We start from the raw sequence: 22029 nt of genomic DNA, 5'->3' as shown, positions 1-22029 counted from the left end.
TAGTTATAACTCTGGCCAGTCCTTTTTAGTGTATGGCATAGATATGATGGCCAAACCTTCCTTAGGTTGCGACAATGCTTAGGCTGAATATATTGATCTTTTTAGGGAAAAGTATATATACTCCCCGTAAACTACTACATAATTATCAATGGGGAAATGATAGACAGGGGACGGTTGTTCGTCACCTGTCCATCTTTTGATAATAAAATAATATATTATATAAACAAAAAATGAAAAAATTAGAAAGGATAAATGAAAAAAAAAATATAATATATTATTATATTATTAAAAGATGGACAGGGGACGGACAACCGTCCCTTATCTATCATTTCCCTTATCAATGAGCCCCCCAAATTACCAATTATGTCAATATCCATTTTAAACTACCAAATAATGTCAATGTGCCTCACAATGACAAAAATGTCTTTCATAACATTATAAAATTATAAAAATAAACAAAAAAAATTAATTTTTTTTTTTTTTATAAAAAAAAAAAAAAAAAAAACCAAGGTTTTTGATTTATTTTATTTTCAGTTTGGGCCGATCCCTTGGATTTTCATTTTTCTTTGTTTTTATTTTTTATTTTTGGACGATAAAAAGATGGTTCCTAATATTACTCCGTCTGGACTAAGTGATAAACTCCATTTGTACTCCGTCTGGACTAAGTGATAAAAAGATGGTTCCTAATATTACTCCATTTGTAGCTTGTGCTAACCAACTAACGTAGAAACATTAAAATATTACTATTTTTCATCAGAATTATGCCCAATAACTCTTCAAACTAAACCATTTTACTTGGCATAATAATGGAGGCAATATACCTTCAATAATTTATTTGTCACTTTAAAGTTTTTTACAGAACTAGTTTCGTAATGATTTATTTACTATTTTAGACTTGCGCAATATTTTTCTTTCCTCGTTAAACACCTTGGCTTTTGCAATTTAGTAAGTTACCAGTATTTAATATTGAAAAATTCACTACAATGAAGACGCCAAGTGAATGGCTCGTCGTAGCAGGTATGGTTGTTAGAGTTAGTAATGATATTTGAAAACTCTAGGTCTGTAATTGATTATACTTACGTTAAGGTTAAATTATATTAAGAATCTCATAATCATATTTTTCCGCTTTCTGCACAATTTTCACTCTGGTAAGTTATTATGGAACCACCAATAACTCTCAATATTAAGTAAAAATGATTACCTAGTTTTGGGGCATTACAGTGCAAGCATGTTGGACATAAAGCAACTGCAGGAAATTATTCAAAATGGCAGGTGCAAAAAGAGGTACCTGCAACAGTTAATAAACAATTTTTTTTTGAAATTATCTCAGTAGAATTTTGGGTTTTTTTTTTGGGTGCTATGCCATCTTATGTAGGATTTTGGATGAATATCCGTAGATTTTCCTAATTTTTCGAGATTCTAATGTGTATTCCCTGTTGGTGTTTCCTAATTTTTCGCCTTGTAATTTGCACATAGTTATGTAATGCCTGTCTAATGGTCGGAATCTCGAGATTTTATGGCAATTTAATTGACAACTTCTTCTGAACAAAGTTTCGAATCTTTCGATCTAGTTTCCTTAGCACTACATCCTTCTTGAGACAAAAAAAACAAAGGCAAAAGAGAAAGGATTACTAGCTCTTGACAATCTAATGATTACTTCTATTCCCTCTCTATCAAGTTACAATATGGACAATGTTCTTTTCTCTGTTTAATCTTTTACTATAGAATTGAAGAATGAATGGAATAATATAACAAAAGGATTTTGACAACCCTATGGAAATAGCCCTCAGCTACCCCCACATCTCCAAACAGTCCCACAGATTCTAAGACACGCTTTTAGTTTATGAGCATGCTGCTGACTGTTGAGCCGATGGCAGTAAGAGATTGACACCCCCCGAAGCTGAGTGTCAACCCCAGGAACTGGCACCCCTGTGGACATCTAGGGAGATTTGGAGATTTTCCTCCTCCATATTTCCTCTGAAGTCATGGGGTCATCTCTAAACATATGCTGGGATCCAAGCCTCCAGAGATGCCCTTGCCGTGTTCGAAGCAAGCTGGTCGAGTCGATATTCTATACTCGAGAAATTGGCGAAAAGGGTGGGTTAAGCACATAAGACGGTGGGATTTCTTTTACCATCTTAGTGACTTTTGTCTTTTCCTCATTAGTGACTGCTTCAATCAAAAGTTCCACTCCATCATCAATAAGCACTTTCAATGAATTGCTTTGAGATAACTGTTTGTTTCTGTCCTTCCTGGCATCAGTGGAAGCTTCTGTGCCATGCAAAATGGCAACACAAATGGAGAATGCTTGTAATGTGGATAATTGTGCATGAAAATCAACTGCATACTCTCCCTCTTCAACAAAAGTCATGGTCAGTGCCGGTGTATTCTCTTTCGCTCCCTGTATACAAAAATCAAAATCAAGTAAAAAGTTGTGAGATGCTAAGTATAGCCATAACAAAGTCTGGACATTACTGCATCAGGAAAGAATAATGAAGGAGGAATTCTAGTGACACTGCTTTTTAATGGGCACAAGTAGTATTTGGCATTACTTTTTATTTGCAAAATTCCTGTAGTTTTGAGTTACAGCATGCCGCCTTGGAACTGGTAGTCTATCTTGCAACCTGAAGAAGACTTTTTTTTGTTCAAATACTGTCTATAGTTTTCTAGTTGCTAGAGTCTCCAAAAGGAGATAAGGGCTTGATTACTCTACTTTGAGGAATCTCTTGTCTTTTTCATAAGAGTAATGATACATCACTGAATCAACTCATCGTTAGACAACACAATTTGTTTTGAATGTCAGGCAGCAAGCACTTATAAAACATAGGGTACCCCATTTATTGGGTCTTGTTCACTGTAAGATATGTTGGGTGGAATCCTTGCATGTGGACCCAGCAACTTATATTGTAGAATTCCTTATTCTCCAACCAAATTATGATATCATGAAAAATAAATTACATCAAACAAGATGCTTACCTGAACATGAAGCTCCAAAGGCTGCTGATTGTCCAGTAGTGGTCGATCTCCAGCACATTGAACACATGGATTGCCTAAAACAGTGAGGGGACAGGACATGTCCCAGCCACCACAGTCACAGCCTCCACCTAATCTCCATCGATCTAATAATGATGAAGGGCCCCGACTTTCAGCACTTGGCAAGCCATGGTTTCCAGTTGGAACTAACACCTTCACTTTTTCTGGACTTCTGCTGTCATGGCGGTCCTTTTTCCTCTGCTCAATCATAGAACGATTAAGTAGGTTTGGGATCACTTTCTCAGTAACCTTATCCCCGCCCTTGTATGTAAAGCTCTCTCTCTTTTCTAATGGGACTTGCATAACAATGGCTGCAATTTCAAGGTCTGGATGCAATTCTGCAGAGGACCAAGGGTAGGAATTTGAACAACCAAAATCACCTTTCTCAGAGGCTTGTCTTTGTTGTAGTTTAAGCTTCACTGGAGCAGACCTATCATCGTCGAAAGTTTCCTTAACCAAGCCTGGATTAGAACCTTTGACAGCTTTATCAGCATCAGGGTTACCATTTTCTAGGGCTGCAACACTTTGTCTCGCATGTGCAATATCGTACAATACAAACTCTGTCACCACAGAATTGTCAACAACTCCACCACCTTTTAGTTCTGAACATAAATAACAGGAAACTTGCATCTGTCCCACCATGGAGGAATCTTTTTCACTGCTGTTCCATCTCCATCCGCTGACATTGCTCTTCTTTCTACCATCAATGGAGTGGAATGTATAAACCCAATTAAAAGCATTATCCGTCTTCCATGTCTTGGCCACAAAAACATCTTCTGGGCACTTCAAAGAGAACTCGAAAAATGGCACCCCATGTTTGTATTCCAACTTGAGGTAGCCATGTAGGTGAACTGGTGAACATGCAACAACTGAATGGTGTCTCTCTCTCTCGACAAACTGAGGATTAAGTTCTGATAACTTTTCTGCATTTGAGAAATCATGCAGCAAAGATTTCCTAGATGTTCTGCTCCTCATGTTCGTTGTCCCAGATGTTTTTAGTCCACCAGATTCCACTATGCAACCTAAAGGACTTCGCAAAGATTTGGACTTCTTGAATGGATCAAACATCTTTCTGATGGGGCTGAATCTGGACTTCGAGCTGGCTCTGGAGGAGTAATCACTTTCGGATGTTGAAGGCGAATGCGGCATTTCCACCTTCGCAGAGAGCGACTTGTGGAATGTGCGAACCGCTTCATCACTTCGAAACTTTAGATCCACTGAATCTTTCCCCAGAGCACCAGCAGGTTTATCCATGTCATTTGAATTCAGACAAATTCCAACAAAGCCATCTGATGAGCATGGCTCTGCATAAGGCTCGCTAACATCTGTCAGACTAAATTTCTGATCCGGAGATATCACCGGAGATCTCTTCTTCAGGTCTTCCTCATCTGAACCACATAATGAGTCAACAATTCTAAAAGAGAAAGAGTTGTCACTACTACGAGACATTTCAATATTTCTCCCTCCCTCAACAGAGCCTATTTTCTTCATTTTCCTTACCTCTTTGGAAGTTTGATAAATGGAACCTCGCTTGAGCTCAATGTTACCTTCCACTCCAACGGGTCTAGATGGAATGCTTTTACAAGAAGAACTACGAAAGTGACCAACGTTTATCTCTATGAAGTCTTCCTTTAGGCTCAGTACATCATCTTTACGCATTGGTTTCCCTTTTGTGTTTCCCTTTGCAACATTGGAGCAACGTCGATGAGATGGAAGAACAGTGTTAGGACTCAGACCAATCTTGCAACTTTTATCAAACTCCAACTCCATCTCTAGTCCCATTGATAAAAGCCCAATCCTGCAACAAATTCCAAAAACTATCATGAATTCCATATGCAAGACAGAAGCTATCCTCTGATCTGATTATGAAATATGAACTAAATAAAGATTTTCAGTCAATTATCCGAAACTAATGTATTGGTGCAGGTTCATCACAACATGCCAGAATAAAAGCTTTTGGCAGCAAATTTCTGTCAGATGTGGAAATTATTGGCCATGAAGTGAGAGAGACTCAGTGGCAAATGCATTCAATTTGCAGAATTAAATCTGTATTCATAACTTATGGAAATGGATACACTAATCATATAAGAAATAATTCAAAATAAGACAATTTAGATTTTTCTAATCTAGAAGCAAGAGTACAATGATATGCAACCTCAGAAATTACCAGTGTTGGAAAAGGCACACACCCCATTAGTGATTCCAAACTTTAAGATCACAAAAACCTCAAAAACCCAATCTTGATCCCAAAAAACTGAAACCCCTATAACACAAAGGAATCTTGTGATCTATATAGACCCAAAAAAACGAGTAAAGTAGCAGACACAAAAGCTACAGTTTACTGATAAAAAGAAAAACAACAACTTTACTTTTTTCTCTGGCATTCCACGCCAAAATTAGAAGAAATGCTTGTTAAAAGAAAAATGGCCATACCCCACTAGATCTCAGAGAAGTGAACTCAAAGAAAAACCCAACAAACTGCAAGCAGATGCAATCATATCCTCCAGTCTCTTGAGCTGAAAGCCACCATGAATCTATAAGAGCAAAACCCAACAACCGAATTTAACAAACGGTAAGGTGTGACCAGTATAATACAAAGACTTCCCCAATAATCAACCAAAGTGTAAGGGAAAAGAAAAGATATCCAGAAGTATGCCAAGAGCAGTAAAGCATAGATAGCTGCATAATAAACACAAAAAGTGAACTCTAGAGAGAGAGAGAGAGAGAGAGAGAGAGGGGGGGAGAAAGGGTGTGAGGTAAGACAATGTTAGAGAGAGAATGCATGCCTGATAATCTGATATGAGTGAATCTCTCTCACATGAGGCAGGGTTGCAATGGGCGACAAGCTGCTGATGAGCTACAGTTCATGTCTACAAAGCTATCTCCTTCAAGCCATCATCATGTATGCCGGCTAATGTTAATAGTGTGTGTTTCTTTTTCAAAAAAAGATTTAAAATTTATCTCTTTTTACACTTTTTTGGACTGCATTGGAGAGAGCACCCATTGGAAAAGACAATGAAATCCTTGTTAAACAGTAGCTATATGATTTTAGCTTAGTGGGTAATTCTGGGTTTATATGGTCATTAAGCAAGTTGGCAAGTGAAGTAAATGGTAAAAAAAGTGGGTGGCCAAATCACTGGCACAAAATTATTTATCTCAAGGCTTCGGGAACTGCATATATCAAGCCCGGAATCCTACAATTAATTGGCTGTTTCCCAATAATTAACTATTATTGAATATATATATATATATATATATATATATATATATATATATATATATATTAACGTTGTAAATTGCAGATCTCACACTAAACTGAAGTTACTTTAGAGCCCTTAATCCTTTAAGACCTGGACAGAAATGCCCATCAAATATATGATGAGACTTTATTATCATCCTGCCAAATTTGCAAAGCCATTTAAAGCAAAAGGAAAAGACTCATTTTGGTACCATCAATTTTGTGGGTGGTCCTAAACATCAAAGATGTGTAAAGTGGGGATGACTATTACAGCATCAACTTTCTCAAACTTGATTTCAGCTTAAAATTTGATGGAAAGTTTTTAAGCAAGATAAAGAGAGTAAAAAAGTTTGTTTTAATTCCGATTATCATATAAAAGACGAGATATGTTTGGTGTCATTTTTTCTAACCTTTTTTTTTTTTTTTTTTTTTGCGAATTTATCATTGAATCTGTGAAACACAGGTGTGGTTTTATAGATTTAAAGGTGAATTTGCATATTTTTTGTACGGAGATGAACAAGAGATGTGTAAGATAATGAAACCAAACATTTTTCTTAAGAGACCGGCACATTTTGTCTTTAATTTGTTGATTTAAGTTTTCATTTTGGTTGCAAAGAAAAAGTAAAGCTATGTTTAAGCTCGATTTAAAAATATTTGGCTTAGCTAATTTAGCTAAATTGCAAGGGATCTGAATTCTCAATAATTTGTTATTTGAATTGCTAACAATTTCAATAATAAATGTAAGAGAGTTCTTATGGAGCCCATTTACTCCAAGAAAAAAGCGGGCCGCCGTTCAAAATTTAGCGGAGTAAATGAGATCCATAAAATCTTTTTTTTTTTTATTTATATTTATTACCGAATTGTTATCCATCATAACCACAAAATTATTGAAGATATGGAAGGCATAATAAACTAGGAAGGTCTTTTTCTTTTTTGGGCCGAAATACGTACAAGGGTAATGCTGTAAAATCACTGGTAAAAGGGCAGTAGCAGGGGTCTTGAATTCTTGATGGTGAAGGAGATTAACGTGAAAATGTGTGCATGTGATTGGAACCAAATCCGACCCACGGAATCTTGTAGAGTTGTACTCCCATTAATCAACACTAAACTAAAAACAAAAATAAAAAAATAAAAAATAAAAAATGGTTGGGTCTAATTGTTCTTATGTAAAGGCCATAAAATTCTCCCGGTTAGTTGTAAGTAAGAGTATTTTGATAATTTTATATAATGTAAAATTATCAAAATATCTTTTATGTATAATTAATCGGCTCATTTTCAATTGCGTTCAACTAGAAAGGATCCAGGTGCTCCATAAAGACCAAATCGTTAAGATACTAGACGTCCAAATTCAGGAAATTAGTTTTATTTTTATTTTTATATTTTTTTAAAAAAAATTAGTGAACAATTCATATACAGAATACTCTTAAAAACACAAAAAACAATTTTTATATTTATCTCACATCATAACATTTTTTTAAAACTAAAATTAAAAGGAGTTTTTTTTTTTTTTTTTTTTTTTTTTTTTTTTGCATAAAATGCGTAACTTTTACACAACAATTGCATAATAATGCTCATATGTTCAGCATTTTTTTAAAAAAATAAAATTAAAAATGTTAGACACATCCGCATTATTGTGCAACTAACATATCTAAAAAAAAAGCCTCAACAAACCACATTAACAAACAAAGCCGTTACAATTTCAAAATATAGTTAATGAAATCATAATTTTTAAAAATATGGTTTAGCATTTAGTAAAATTACTGGTCAAACCTTTAAAATTGTGCATTTTTTAAACGCGGTAAATTTTTTCACGTTTCTGAATCGCTCTATTTTTCAAATGCGCTCTTAAACTGAGACATTTTTCACAATTTTGTTTAAAAAAAGGTGAAACTGGGGGACCAAAAGCACTCGAGCAACAATTAATTGATTCATCTATAGTGCTCTGCTTAGGATCTACTACCCCAATTAAATGGAAACGGATCCTCTCTGATTCATTTAGTATTTAGTTCTTTATAATGCAAGATTATTTTTGTCTTTTCACAATTTTTTTTGACAAAAATACCCCTACATTAAAAGGAACTAGATACTCCTCGATTCATTTGAACGGGAGAGGATCCTAATACTAATTAAATGGGTTTGATTAAGAAGGTAAATACACATTTAAGATGGGAGGTGTGTTGCAGAAGAGGTAGAAAGCTCCAGGAAGAAGAGGAGATCTACCCCCAACTACACTCAACAAATCCACAACGATGACAGCCAAAAAAGACTATGGTAGATTTAGATTCAAGCAACACTCTCTTTATCTGTAGCACTATTTATTGGGTTAAACTAACACAGTAACTACACAAATTCAAGACACCAGTTGGCAACATAAGTATGAGCAGGGTCTATTAGCTTGAATCAATAACTTTCTTTCCTGTTTTCTGAGTATAATTACTAGCAACTTTCTTTACTGTTTAAAACAAAATATCATCCAACTATCAAGGCCCAAAAAGATGCAATTTTCTTTTGCTAGGAATCTTACACTGCATGCTGAAGTGGGCTAAGTAGGTGTCGGGTTGAAAGAGTAATGTAACGTGTTACTCTTGTGTCATTTTAAAAATGAGATAGCTTTTAAAATTGTCATTGGATCAAAATTCAATAATGATCTATCACAAATTTAATGATGACATAAGAATAACAGTTGCTCCTAGGAATGATATCCTCTTATTATAGTAATGGACCATAAAAGAAATTAGACAGGAGGATTGTTACTCTTCATACTCATGTCACACTAATTGACATGACATATTTTAAGTAGCTTTTTTTTTTTTTTTTTTTTTGAAAAATGCAAAATCAGTCTATGTAGTTTACCTGATTTATTACCTCCCTATGGTATCAAATGAACTCAGATGGTCCTAAGGTATGTCAAAAAAATAATTTACTTCATGCAATCAAATTCTGTCAAACCACTTAATGAATTTTGTGAGCATGCCACATCAGTGCCAATAAAATGACAAGTGTTGCTCTTAATAAAAAAGATATAAAAATAAAATAAAATAAAAACCAAGCAATTAAAAAATTCAAAATTAAATAAGAGATGGGGTGACTCAAAGGCCACCCCCCTACCCCCTACCTTTGGAGTGGCCCACAAGCCAACTCTAGAGGGCCTCCCCCAACTAAAGTTGGCTGCCGAGCACCCCTTTCTTTTTTTATTAAAGAAAGATTTAATTATTTATAAGTTTTTAATTTATTTAATTTTATATATTTATATATTTTTTATTAAGAGTGACACATGTTATTTTATTAGTACTGATGTGATACACTAACGAAATCCGTCAAGTGTTTTGACAAAATTTAACTGCAGAAAGTAATTTTTTTTTCATACCCCAAGAGCCTTTAAGTTCATTTTGATACCACGTAAAACTAAATGTAAATTAGGTAAAACACAAGAATTGATTTTGCATGTTTCTTTTATATGAGTGCCAGGAAAAGCCACTTAAAAACTCGTCACATCAACCGATATAACATGAATGTCATAAATGGATGTGATGAGTAGCATTCCTCGTTGAATTGATCAGTGTCTTCAATCGGCATTTTCTTTCATGAAACCACTTCTAACAGCAAACCGTGAATAGAACTGGAAACAGAAGGGGTCTCAGCACCATCGTAACCTTCAGGAAAAAGAGATGTATATGAGGAAACAACTTGTAATATGTTTTAGGCTATAGACAACGAAGCCGCAGCTTAGCATTGCATTAGACCTACCTATAATCTAACTGTACAAGGGGGCAATTTCTCAAGACAAAAATACTAAGTATGTGGCCCAAAACTGCAAGGGCCGGCATATTCTACTCAGGCATTTCAAGGAGATTCAGATTTTTCATCCTTTTTGGGCCTACCAAGTGATTTCTGTGTATCCAGGACAGGCATGTATGCTTCACTTGTTTTCTTGTAAACGTCATTGGCTGGCTTGTCAGATTCACGGGGACTCACCAGCTTCTTCTCTACATCTTCAAATTTGGCAGTGGCCAAAGGGGCCGTGCCGACGCTTCCATGGGTACTCGATGCATCTATTGTCAGTTTGGATGCCTCATCCCTAGAGGCATACCAGGAATGGCCGCAGGCAATACACTCCAACTGAATCCACAAAATCCAGGGGAAAAAGAAGTCAATGGCGGTTAAAAGAAGCAATAGATGGATACAAACCCGCACAAATGTTAAAAATAGTACTAGAAAGTCTTTGAATCTTAAGCCTTCTTGACTAACCGCACCAAAGGTTCTCATGGTCAATGCAACTTTCCTAATAGGATTATCTGCAAATAATATTCTTGTTCTTCATGTTGCTCGTCTTAATAGGCTTCTGTTGTGCTTCAAATATTATTTTCAATTTTGTTCTTTGCTCCAAAATGAGAGTAAGATATTACAGAGCATTTATATGTGTTAAATGTCATGCTGCCTATGCGTGGTCAGAAATTTTCAAACATGAACACAAGCAATCTAATCAACAAAACAACTGAACACGCACATACAGAGACGTTCATGTACAATACACACAAAAACATTATAAATATATACATACATAAATGATACATGAGCTTTTCGTATCTACTCAGCCCATTCATTTTTATTTTTTTTTTGCTGGGGGGGTTTCTTCACTGACATCAAGCTTGTACAAGAAAATTTTAGGAAATCAAAAGGAAGAAGAAAATATTTTGTGAACCTGATAGCGCTCTCCATGTCCTGCTTGGATAATGTCTCTTACACCAACTTTAAACTCACTGCATCTTGAGCAACGAGCATCCGTCATCTGTTTCATGAGCGATAATTAAACAGTGAACACATATCTAATGCGCAAATAAATAATAAGAAACTAATAGTTGAAACCAAATTGAGGAAATAAAGAAGTGACCTGCATGCGCTCTGACTCATCAGGCTCCGTTCTTGCTGTTTCCTCCGTTGTTAAACCCTCCTGAAGTTCAAAAGTTTAGTTGAGATCTTTTCCTACTTATACTTGATCAAAAATACAAAGGCACTAATGAAAAATGCAAAGCATGAGAAAGAGTACATATTGGTTGGTAAAAGGTCCTTTTTCTTTTGATGATCGGTAGGTTACACATGCACCTAGTCCCAGAGGGAGTTTTCCCAATCTTGCACCTACATCTTCTACTTGAAGCAAGAAGAAATAATACATGCAGCTGTGCTTCTACATGTTATAAACATCAATTTAACATGCAGATCTTCGAACCAAACATTTACATATTCTGTTTGGGTTCCTACACAAGAGACTAATAATCCCTTCCCGTGGCATCTTAAAATTATGGCAAGTGTCGCTTGAATTAAAATCAATCAAAAATTGCGTTTAAACCATCCTTCCAAAAAGTCATCCCCTCCCAAAACGTTAGTTTTGGACTTGCGTTTAAGGAACCCTGTTTCACACCTTTTTCACACTTTGACTCAAACACCGTTTCCCTTCGCAAAAACGTCAATTTCGGACGTTTCAATCCCGTAAACAAGGGCTGTTCATTAAGAGAAACCATTTGCCCCCTCTCAACCCTGACTTCAACAAGTTCTCGATCTCTCTGATTTCTGTTTTGAAGCGATCAATTGAACCGAAACTCACCATCTGAGCGAGCGAGATTGAGGATGGATTTTGTTTGTTGTTAATTTGCAATTAGTTTACAATAGCCACTAACCGACCAACGATCACAAGTATCACCCGCCCAATCTTAAGAGTGAAAGGTCCTCTAGTGAACTGAATACCAAGTGTGACAGACCCTTTGAGATAAGGCAAGATATGTTTTATTGCAGTAAAGTGGTCATCTGTAGGAGATTGCATTTGTTGACAAATAGAGATAACACATTCTACCGAACTGAACTAAGAGCACTCTCTTATCACAAGAGATACGACTATAAAGAAAAGGATTCTTTTTGTACCTCTAATACATCTTGCATGCATATAGTATCGCTAAATTAAATATTTTGCATGTCCAATTTGAATCGATCTCAAGGAATCCCTCGTTACTACCCCTGAGCCATCATTCATTCATTCCCTCACTCACATTTTCTTAAGGTATCAGAGCGGGTGCTCCTCTAGTGTTGTTTTTTAACCCCTGCTTCATTCTCCATCCTTGTTACAAGGAACCTCAAGTCTCCCAAGCCTCCTCTATCATCATCCTCCTGCGGAACTATCTTTGATACATTTTCACCAACAGCAACAAGTAACAAGGGTCCTTTTCATCGACCTTGTCGACCAATCATGCAAGATTTAGGGCATCTCTTAAATACCATGCTTGTAGGGTCACCATTCGAATGAGCACTGCCATTCGAATGAGCACTACCATTCGAACGAGTGTGGGGGCAGAAAATTTAGAGTTTCTTTTACGATTTTAAGTCAGTTTAGGATGTTTTAACGGTTATTTTTGTCCTAAGTTAGGGTTTCGTTTCATGCATCCATTTATCGTATAGTGAATGAAAAAAGCTTTCATCCTGGATTATCTTCCTCAGTCAAAATGTCTATCAATTGATTTGTATTCATTCGGTCAAAGTTTCCACGGCGTTTTCATGCCCCTCTACTGAAAGAGGCACCATGTTCAGAGGGCGGCATTCATGGCAATCATCACTAGTTTTTCCGAGGGCATGGTGATGACCCTTTCTTTCCATACCTTTGATGTACTTGACTTCGAGAAGCCTTGGCTTGTGTACAGGTTGGAGGAAGAATCACAAATAGCTACTAAAATAACTACCATAACCCTAATGCAAGATGTCAAAAACATCCGTGGTCATTAGTTATCCTCAATATCTTCCCTCACCATCGAACACCTTCCCAGACCACACATCTTTAAATAGAAAGGGCACATGAAGAGTTAGCAGGACAAAAAAGTTATGCATTCATCATAATAAACGAGTGTCCCAAGTTCAATAAAAGGAACAGAGGAAAGATGATCCAATAGAATCACTACAGCATAATAAAAAATTAAAAAAAAAAAAAAAAAAATTAAAAAAGAAAAAAAGAAAAAAGAGAGCAAAATAGTACTGACTTATAAAGACACCATGTTGACAAGGCTACAGAGAAAATGTGATGCCATCTTCTACGAGAGAAACAGTAACCATTGTCATTTTCTCTAATAATTAGCATTAATTCCAATTGAATATCGAACAAAATAAGAAGTTTTGTAGCATAACACGCAGCCCATGATAAGACCAAATATTTTATAAAAAATGTGGTCATACATATAGTAATCCACACACTAGCAAACTACGCAAGCAATGTATGAGAAGGTTAAATTTTTGGAACCATATTGGCAAATCAAATGCATGAAAATGCCAACTTTTAGCCAATTGAGATACCACAAGATTAACTTTTTATTCATGTGAAAGCTATCACTTACAATTGAAGGAATAGAATTATCAGCATTAAAAAATGAATTATCTGAAGCCAACTAACTGCAGCTAAAGTTGCATGGGGATTATGATTAGCCTTTCAGAAACATTTATGTCTGAAATGTATAAAATGATTGGAAGCACAAGTAGCAAACCGTGAAAACAGCATACCTTTAACTCATTCGGTGACATGTTCAGTATTTTCGATGGTTCCAATTCTCCATTTAGAAGACGCCGGGCCAGTAATGCATTGTTCTACCAAGAAATGAAAGAAAGGGATTTAAAAAATAAAAATAAAAACAAAAAAACAGAAGTTAATAAAAGTAGCTAGACAAATGTGACAACTTTTGCAGCAAAATGTACGCATATCTAAAGCCACATGCTGTTTCCCTCAAACCAATTTAACATGCTTTGTGTATTATGGACCCTAAGACCAACAAACCTTACATTTATTGAAGGACTCCAGTCCTCACGCAAACCATGTCCAAAAATATTAAGGACTTCATCTCATCAAGCAAAGGCAGAAATTTCATCAAATGTGGAACCAGTTTTAATTTTCTATATTATTAACCTCAATAGTACTACCGATAAGATATATCCCAGAAGAATTATTTAGTACACCAGCACGTTCCTCAGGTTTTATTAAGTGTTACCACAGTAAAAGTATGCCTCAAAGAATGAAAGATATAGCCAAGGCTTCTTAGGCATAGCTAACGGTGAACCTTTAGCACCAACTCAACTCAACGAAGCCTCAATCCCTAGTTAATAACCAAATTCTTCTCTGTTTCAATGGTGAGAGAAAAAGAAACTTAAAAGGGTATCCCGGTTGGACCATATTATATATGTCTAATTTCTTCGAAGCAAAAGAAGATGGGAGTGCAAAACCGTCCACCCATAGACACATAAAATAGGGTACTGAAAACAGCCATAGATCGATTACCATCTATTTATCCACCTTTGAAGCCAATCATGCGCTTATTAACCGTTAATTAAGAGAATTTCAAGGTTTTAATTTGTAAATCTTCAATAGAAGTGAGACCCATCTTGTTTGAGGGTTTTGTTAAAACTATTACATATCAGGTGTGAAAATCCCAAGGCGTAAGGCTCTTCTAAACAATAAGCCAACATGTTTGTAATTTGTAAATGCATGCACGCACGCACACAAAGAAGTGTTTGAATACACACACACAAACACAGCCTACAAACCTTGAGATTAAACACCATTGATCGCATCTTTTGGTTATACTTCAGATCTGAGGAAAACATTTCATGGGCGGTCCTCTCAAGAGCAGTTACAGATGGAACAGCAGCATCTGGCCAGAGAAAAGACTTTTCTTGAGATCCATTTGCAGCTTCGTGACACTTATTCTCTCTTTCATTGCCAATGCCATCAGAACTAACTTTTTCTTTGTCATCTCCATCCATGCTGTCGACAGAATTGCACATGTATTGAATTCCTTTAAGAAGTGCCTCTAGGCATATATCACGATGGTTCTCTCCAGTCAATGCCTTGAAATTGGCTAAAATACAGCGGTATTCTGAGTTATTAGTTATACAGCTTCCAGGTGTGTCAGATTTTAGATGCTGATCAGACCTTGCTGTTGCTTCTTCCTCCCTTGAAACATCAAGAGGTGAAATGTTCTTTCTCCTTAAAGCTCGTTTACTCTTAAGCTGATCTTCTTGATCAGCAGCGGTATCTTCAGTTTCAATGTCAGGAAGATCCACTAAACGTGATAGAGTTTTCTGAACAAGAAGATCAATCTCATGCTGCTTATTATCTTCATAGTCTGTATCAGTCAGTTTCCACAGTTTCCGTGCAACAGTGTCATACACTTTTTGTACAATAAAACCAGGATGCTGTTTACGATTTGGAAGCTGCTTGTGTATGGGAACAAAATGCACCACACACTTGTGCATCACAGATTCTGCTGGGACCTCATCACGATGGAAACTGTAAAACAGCTCCCTTGTATCACTTGATTGCCAGCTTCCACCACCTTTTTTCTCAGCCTCTTCAGGGCGATAAAACCACTGTCCAGTTACCATCATGCTCCCATCTTTGGTCTGAGTAATATCCTACCAACAGAAAAACAATTTCATAATGAAGGCAGGTGGTAGATAGAGGGGGTCAGGGGGATAACAAAGACAATATACCTAGAAACAGAAGTCAAAGGAATTGTCAACTAATGTATGTGAAAAGAAATCACAATGTATCCCAAGAACCATATGCAGCCCAAACCATAACTACACACAACAATTACATATGAAATGTAATATTAAGTATAACATGTGTAATGTTAAGTACAAATTGACAGCCACATAAATCATAAGTCTACAGAAAAGCAAGATAGCATGCCTTTGCCTTAGGTCCACATGTCAATAGCTGACAGTAAGAGATTTGAATACGATATGTTCATGTACATGATCAACTGTGTTTTCTAAGTCAAAAAAATGAACTACAGTTACAGATGCTATAATTTGTGGATATAAACAGGACTTTAATGTTTTTGCAACAGACTGTGGTGCTAAACAAAACCGAATAAAATAGCAATAATTTTCAAGGAAAAACTCCTTCGCAACCTTACTACTTGAATATCTTGCAATTACTGAGGGTTTTGTTTCCACCGAGGCCGTTCTCCTTGGTGTATGGGTGTTCTCCCTAGTTTTTACCTAGTATGTCTTGGAGGGACCAACAGTCTTCCTGGGTCTTCGAGGTTGGTGAATCTTTGAAGGGGGATGATCCTGAGGGAGGGGTTGTTGTAAACCCCAGGGTAGTGCAAAATGATAGGTCGTGTTTTCGAAAGATGGGGGCTTCTTTCAAGGGGACTGAGTAAGGTTTTCTGAATTTTTCTTGACTTTAGTTGATGAGGGGCAGCACTATCTCTGTTTCTAAGTAAAAAGGGAAAAGAGAGGTCAAGAATCTAGAATACTCTATCAATTTTGATGCTAGGGGTGTTGGTTTTGGCCGGATTAGAGGCAAGAGGTTGGGCGTTTAAATTAGCCTTTCTTCTGTCTTTGGGTTTTTTCGGGTGTTCTTCCTTTGTTTTCTATTTTTCTTTTGTTTTGGTATCCTTCTTGTAAACTCTTTGTATGCTTAGGGGCACCTTTACACTTTTTAATGCTATTTCTTTTCTTACTTACCCAAAAAAAAAAAAAAAAAAAAAAAAAAAAAAAACCAATTAAACATACCAATCAACCTGAAACTCAAGAATGCAACTCCAAGTTGACATGAGATGCATATCAGCGAGATGATGTTCAAAATTTCTCAGAACATTGAACATAAAACTTCAACAGATATCATAAGTATTCACAGAAGACTGTAAGAGAAGTTTCACAGAAGTACCTTAATTATTGCAACGTAAGGCTTCTGTTGCTTATCCTCAGGAACTAGAAGTACAGGATCCTCCTGCAGGACAACCAAAGTAGAAATAAACAATAACATTGGCAAGAGAGGAGGGCACTCAAGAAATTCTTGTACACCCTAAATAACCACTTCGAGCCCAAAAGCCCAAGATTTTTTAATCACATGGATGCATATATCTTTAATCTAAAGCATTAACTAATCAAATAAAGACACAGAAAACCTAAATCCTAGCATCAAAACATCATTGAGAAGTTATGAATATATTGGATAGAAAATCAAGAATAATGACCATTGATGATTTTTCGGCATAAACCACTTCTTTGGAACATGTCCACCGCCTACACAGTCCAATCACCAACAAGATCAATGAACAATTAAAGCATACATAGATAAGAAAGCCACTTCTCTCAAACATTACCTCGTATACAATAAATAATTAAGCCAATAAACCCATAAGACTTATTTTCATCGACCACTAATAAGAACATATTTAGGGTACGAAATCCCTATAAACTTATAATCGTAACACAAAGGAAACCAACAACGAATCATTGAATTACTGGCAACCGCCTCTCTCATTTCTCAGCAGCTAAACAGAACTTAAAATCAAAATGCAAGCAACAGTTACAATCGAAATCCAGAATCAAAACCCTAACCAATTCAACCAAAACGACAAGCTCTTACCAGATCGTATCGGTTGTTGTCGAACTCGAACGCCTCGTAGTGGCTCCTCCGGCCTCTCCCTTTCCCGGAGAACCTCGCCGGCTCGCCAATCGGCTTGGCGTCCTCCTGCTGCGGCTCCTCCTCCTCTGCTTCCTCTTCGTCCTCCGACGCTTCCCTCCCCTTCTTCCTCTTCTTCTGCTGGCGCTTCTTCTCCTTCGGCTCCTCTTCCTCCTCCGCGAGCTTCAGGCGCTTCAGGCGCTTCCGCCGCGGCTGGCTCTCATCTTCAGAGTTCAAGGACTGTGGCTGCTGCTTTCTCGGCGGCGCCTCCTCGTCGTCGTCGCTCGTCGAAATCTGCGCGAACCTCCGGTACCTCATTTCAATGCCAATGCCTATGCCAACCCCCTCTCTCTCTCTCTCTGAGACCCTCGCCCTCGAACACACGCAACACCCTCAGCGAAGCTCTGGACCGGACGAAAAAGAGTAAGCCCGCCAAGCGGTGCGGTTTCGGTGTTTATAGCTGACGGTGGCGGTTCGGAAATTCGAGTTTACCACTGTTAGTACATAAGGCAAGGGTGGGGGCAAATCACGACAGCTCGGAAGAAATTCCACCAGTTTTTTTTTTTTTTTTTTTTTTTAAGAAAATTCCACCGGTTCAATCTAATAAAATGTCAGGTGTGACTTCACAAGTTTTTTTTATTATTATTATAAAATTTCCTTTTCAAATTTTGTCTAAATCAGGACAAAATTAGGAATTTATTTTTGAATAAAAAAAAAAAAGAAGAAGAAATACCAACCCGACCCCATAAAATAAGAAAAATGCTACACTTTATCATTACAATTCATTCGATCATCCCATACAATCATACAAAAAATAAGCCAGAAATACTAGATTTACAGTAATGAGATAGAAGATGTTAGTGTAATTGGTACTTTGATGTATCTTGCTGCACAAGGACCTGATATAGCCTTTTCGGTCAACTTACTAACAAGATACAGTTATGCAGTAGCTTGAAGACATTGGAGTGGGGTCAAACATATTCTAAACTATCTTCATGGAACAACAGAGACGTGAGAATATTTTATACAAGTGGATCAAATTCACAGTTAGTTTGATATACAGATACATATCATCTTTATGATCCCCTTAAGGTCGATGATAAATGGGATATCTATTTACATTTGGCAGTGCTACTATTTCATGGAATGTGATGCATGTGACTTGTATTTCGTGCTCCTTATTTCTTCATAATCTGAATCAGTCAGTTTCCCCAGTTTCTTTGCAACATTGTCATACACTTTTTGTACAATAAAACCAGGATGCTGTTTACGATCTGGAAGCTTCTTGTCTATGGGAACAAAATGCACCACACACTTGTGCATCACAGATTCTGCTGGGACCTCATCACGATGGAAACTGTAAAACAGCTCCCTTGTATCACTTGATTGCCAGCTTCCACCACCTTTTTTCTCAGCCTCTTCAGGGCGATAAAACCACTGCCCAGTTACCATCATGCTCCCATCTTTGGTTTGAGTAATATCCTACCAACAGAGAAACAATTTCATAATTAAGGCAGGTGGTAGATAGAGGGGGATAACAAAGACAATATACCTAGAAACAGAAGTCAAAGGAATTATCAACTAATTTATGTGAAAAGAAATCAGAATGTATCCCAAGAACCATATGCAACCCAAACCATAACTACACACAACAATTACATATGAAATGTAATATTAAGTATTAGTCCACAGAAAAGCAAGATAGCATGCCTTTGCCTAAGGTCCACATGGCAATAGCTGACAGTAAGAGATTTGAATAAGATATGTTAATGTACATGATCAACTGTGTTTTCTATGTCAACTGTGGACATAGACAGAACTTTCATGTTTTTGCAACAGACTGTGTTGCTAAACAAACCCGAATAAAATAGCAACAATTTTCAAGGAGAAACTCCTTCCCAACCTTACTACTTGAATATCTTGTAATTGCTAATTAAACGTACCAATCAACCTGAAACTCAAGAATGCAACTCCAAGTTGACATGCGATGCATTTCAGCGAGACAGCGTTCAAAATTTCACAGATCATTGAAGATAAAACTTCAACAGATATCAAAAATATTCACAGAAGAGTCAAACTGTAAGAGAAGTTTCACCGAAGAAGTACCTTAATTATTGCCACGTAAGGCTTCTGTTCCTTATCCTCAGGAACTAGAAGTACAGGATCCTCCTGCAGGACAACCAAAGTAGAAATAAACAGTAACATTAGCAAGAGGGGAGGGCACTCAAGAAATTGTTGTACACCCTAAAAAACCACCTAGAGCCCAAAAGCCCAATTTTTTTGAATCACATGGATGCATATATCTTCAATCTAAAGCATCAACTAATCAAATAAGGACACTGGAAGCCTAAATCCTAGCATCAAAACATCATTGAGAAGGTAAGAATATATTGGATAGAAAATCAAATATAATGGCCATTGATGATTTTTCAGCATAAACCCCTTCTTTTGAACATGTATGCCTACAAAGTCAAATTACGAACAAGATTAATGAACAATTAAAGCATACGTAGATAAGAAAGCCACATCTCTCAAACATTTCCTCGTATACAATAAATAATTAAGCCAATAAACCCATAAGACTTATATTCATCGACCACTAATAAGAACATGTTTAGGGCACGAAATCCCTCTAAACTTATAATCGTAACACAAAGGAAACCAAGAACGAATCATTGAATTACTGGCAATTGACTCTCTCCCTCTCGTTTCTCAGCAGCCAAACAGAAGTTAAAAGTTACCAAGCCCTAAAATGCACCAAAATTCCCAACACTACTTTCGCAATACATCCACTAAACCAACAAAATGCAAGCAACAGTTACAATCAAAATCCAGAATCAAAACCCTAACCAATTCAACCAAAACGACAAGCTCTTACCAGCTCGTATCGGTTGTTGTTGAACTCGAACGCCTTGTAGTGGCTTCTCTGGCCTCTCCCTTTCCCGGAGAACCTCGCCGGCTCGCCGATCGGCTTGGCGTCCTCCTGCTGCGGCGCCTCCTCTGCTTCCTCTTCGTCCTCCGACGCTTCCCTCCCCTTCTTCCTCTTCTTCTCCTTCGACTCCTCTTCCTCCGCCGCGAGCTTCAGGCGCTTCTTCTCCTTCGACTCCTCTTCCTCCTCCGCGAGCTTCAGGCGCTTCAGGCTCTTCCGCCGCGGCTGGCTCTTGTCTTCGGAGTTCAATAACTGTGGCTGCTGCTGCTGCTGCCTCGGCGGCGCCTCCTCCTCCTCGTCGTCGTCGCTCGTCGAAATCTGCACGAACCTCCGGTGCCTCATTTCTATGCCAATGCCAATGCCAATCCCAGCCCTCTCTCTTTCTCTCTCTCTCTCTCTCTCTGAGACTCTCGTCCGCGAACACACGCAAGTGACGCAACACGCTTTGGGAAGCTCTGGACCGGACGAAAAAGGGTGCGGTTTCGGTGTTTATAACTGATGATGATAGTTCGGATTTTTTTTATTTTTTTTATTTTTACATATCTATAGCAACTATTACATTTTTGTATTGGGAAGAAAAAGCTATTTTGTAGACATGTAATTTTCGTATACAGTTATATTTTATAATTTTATATGAAGTTAAATTTAAGATTTATCTGCTTTTAATTTATACGTGCGTGAACATATAAAGGAACTATATATATATATATATATATTGATATTGGTTCGGACCCAAACTAAAAAATTTATGGCTTCACCCCAGTTATCCACAACCGCATATGTGGATATTAGTTTTTGCTAACCGCATCGGTATCTTCGTTTACTGATAGCGGTTAGGTATGAATAGCGGATGTGGTCGGTTATTATCCCCCCACATTTTTAACCTTAGTATTATCCTTATGTATTAGTATGATCGATCATGGTAAGATCGAATGATTGATCATTGTTTTGATCAATCATTGTGCATTAGTTCAATCCACCGTGACATGATCTAATGATCGATCAAATTTTATGAATTTTGTATTATCTATCATTGCATATTAGTCCGACTAATCTCTAGCATCCTCCTATTAGAGGAAACATTAAGCCCCACATCCATGTCTTAAAAAAACCATGATATTATTTAGGATCGATTGAACTTGACATGATTGAAGGTTCGATTAAACGTTCGATCGATCTTAGTGCATTTGTCTGATTGATCAAATTCTATTGATTTTGTATTATCTATCATTGTTCATTAGTTCGTTAAATCAAGATAAGATTAATCCATGAGGGATCCTTGTTCTTTCTCACAATATCAAGAGACTTTAACATGTCATATGGATTAAGATTAGTATACAGGGGTGCTCAATACTCACATCACCCTCCACTAAACAAAAAAAA

The 22029-nt window shown here is 37.0% G+C and overlaps 3 protein-coding genes across 7 annotated transcripts; all 3 read right to left on the bottom strand.

The window, feature by feature from the left end:
• Positions 1 to 1529: 1529 nt before the first annotated feature.
• Positions 1530 to 5837, bottom strand: LOC133853632 (uncharacterized). 4 transcript variants are annotated; one of them, XM_062289623.1, is made up of 4 exons: positions 5820 to 5837; positions 5467 to 5567; positions 2977 to 4831; positions 1530 to 2401 (listed from the first exon to the last, which is right to left on the bottom strand). In XM_062289623.1, exons 3-4 carry the CDS (start codon positions 4813 to 4815, stop codon positions 2072 to 2074), a joined length of 2169 nt encoding a protein of 722 aa, XP_062145607.1. In that variant the 5' UTR covers positions 4816 to 4831; positions 5467 to 5567; positions 5820 to 5837; the 3' UTR covers positions 1530 to 2071. The 4 variants fall into 4 exon arrangements, with proteins under 4 accessions (XP_062145607.1, XP_062145608.1, XP_062145604.1 ...); XM_062289624.1 differs by lacking the exon at positions 5820 to 5837 and adding an exon at positions 5201 to 5296 and having other exon boundaries at positions 5467 to 5778; XM_062289620.1 differs by lacking the exon at positions 5820 to 5837 and adding an exon at positions 5223 to 5296 and having other exon boundaries at positions 5467 to 5778.
• A 3868-nt stretch (positions 5838 to 9705) lies between these two features.
• On the bottom strand, positions 9706 to 18281 carry LOC133854056 (ASI1-immunoprecipitated protein 3-like). Of its 2 annotated transcripts, none has more exons than XR_009896763.1 (8): positions 17682 to 18280; positions 16977 to 17039; positions 14840 to 15709; positions 13805 to 13888; positions 11163 to 11222; positions 10974 to 11060; positions 10019 to 10390; positions 9706 to 9924 (listed from the first exon to the last, which is right to left on the bottom strand). XR_009896763.1 is itself a non-coding variant. In XM_062290087.1 (8 exons), the coding sequence occupies exons 1-8, from the start codon at positions 18033 to 18035 to the stop codon at positions 9854 to 9856; spliced, it is 1827 nt and encodes a 608-aa protein (XP_062146071.1). In that variant the 5' UTR covers positions 18036 to 18281; the 3' UTR covers positions 9706 to 9853. The 2 variants fall into 2 exon arrangements, 1 of the variants encoding a protein (XP_062146071.1); XM_062290087.1 differs by having other exon boundaries at positions 10153 to 10390; positions 17682 to 18281.
• Positions 18282 to 18713: 432 nt separating this feature from the next.
• On the bottom strand, positions 18714 to 21117 carry LOC133854057 (ASI1-immunoprecipitated protein 3-like). Its single transcript, XM_062290088.1, has 3 exons — positions 20596 to 21117; positions 19824 to 19886; positions 18714 to 19199 (listed from the first exon to the last, which is right to left on the bottom strand). The coding sequence occupies exons 1-3, from the start codon at positions 20986 to 20988 to the stop codon at positions 18852 to 18854; spliced, it is 804 nt and encodes a 267-aa protein (XP_062146072.1). The 5' UTR covers positions 20989 to 21117; the 3' UTR covers positions 18714 to 18851.
• Positions 21118 to 22029: the final 912 nt, after the last annotated feature.

The sequence above is a fragment of the Alnus glutinosa genome, chromosome 13, assembly GCF_958979055.1.
Source record: "Alnus glutinosa chromosome 13, dhAlnGlut1.1, whole genome shotgun sequence".
Taxonomy (NCBI): domain Eukaryota; kingdom Viridiplantae; phylum Streptophyta; class Magnoliopsida; order Fagales; family Betulaceae; genus Alnus; species Alnus glutinosa.
This window is presented reverse-complemented; position numbering and strand designations above follow the sequence as displayed.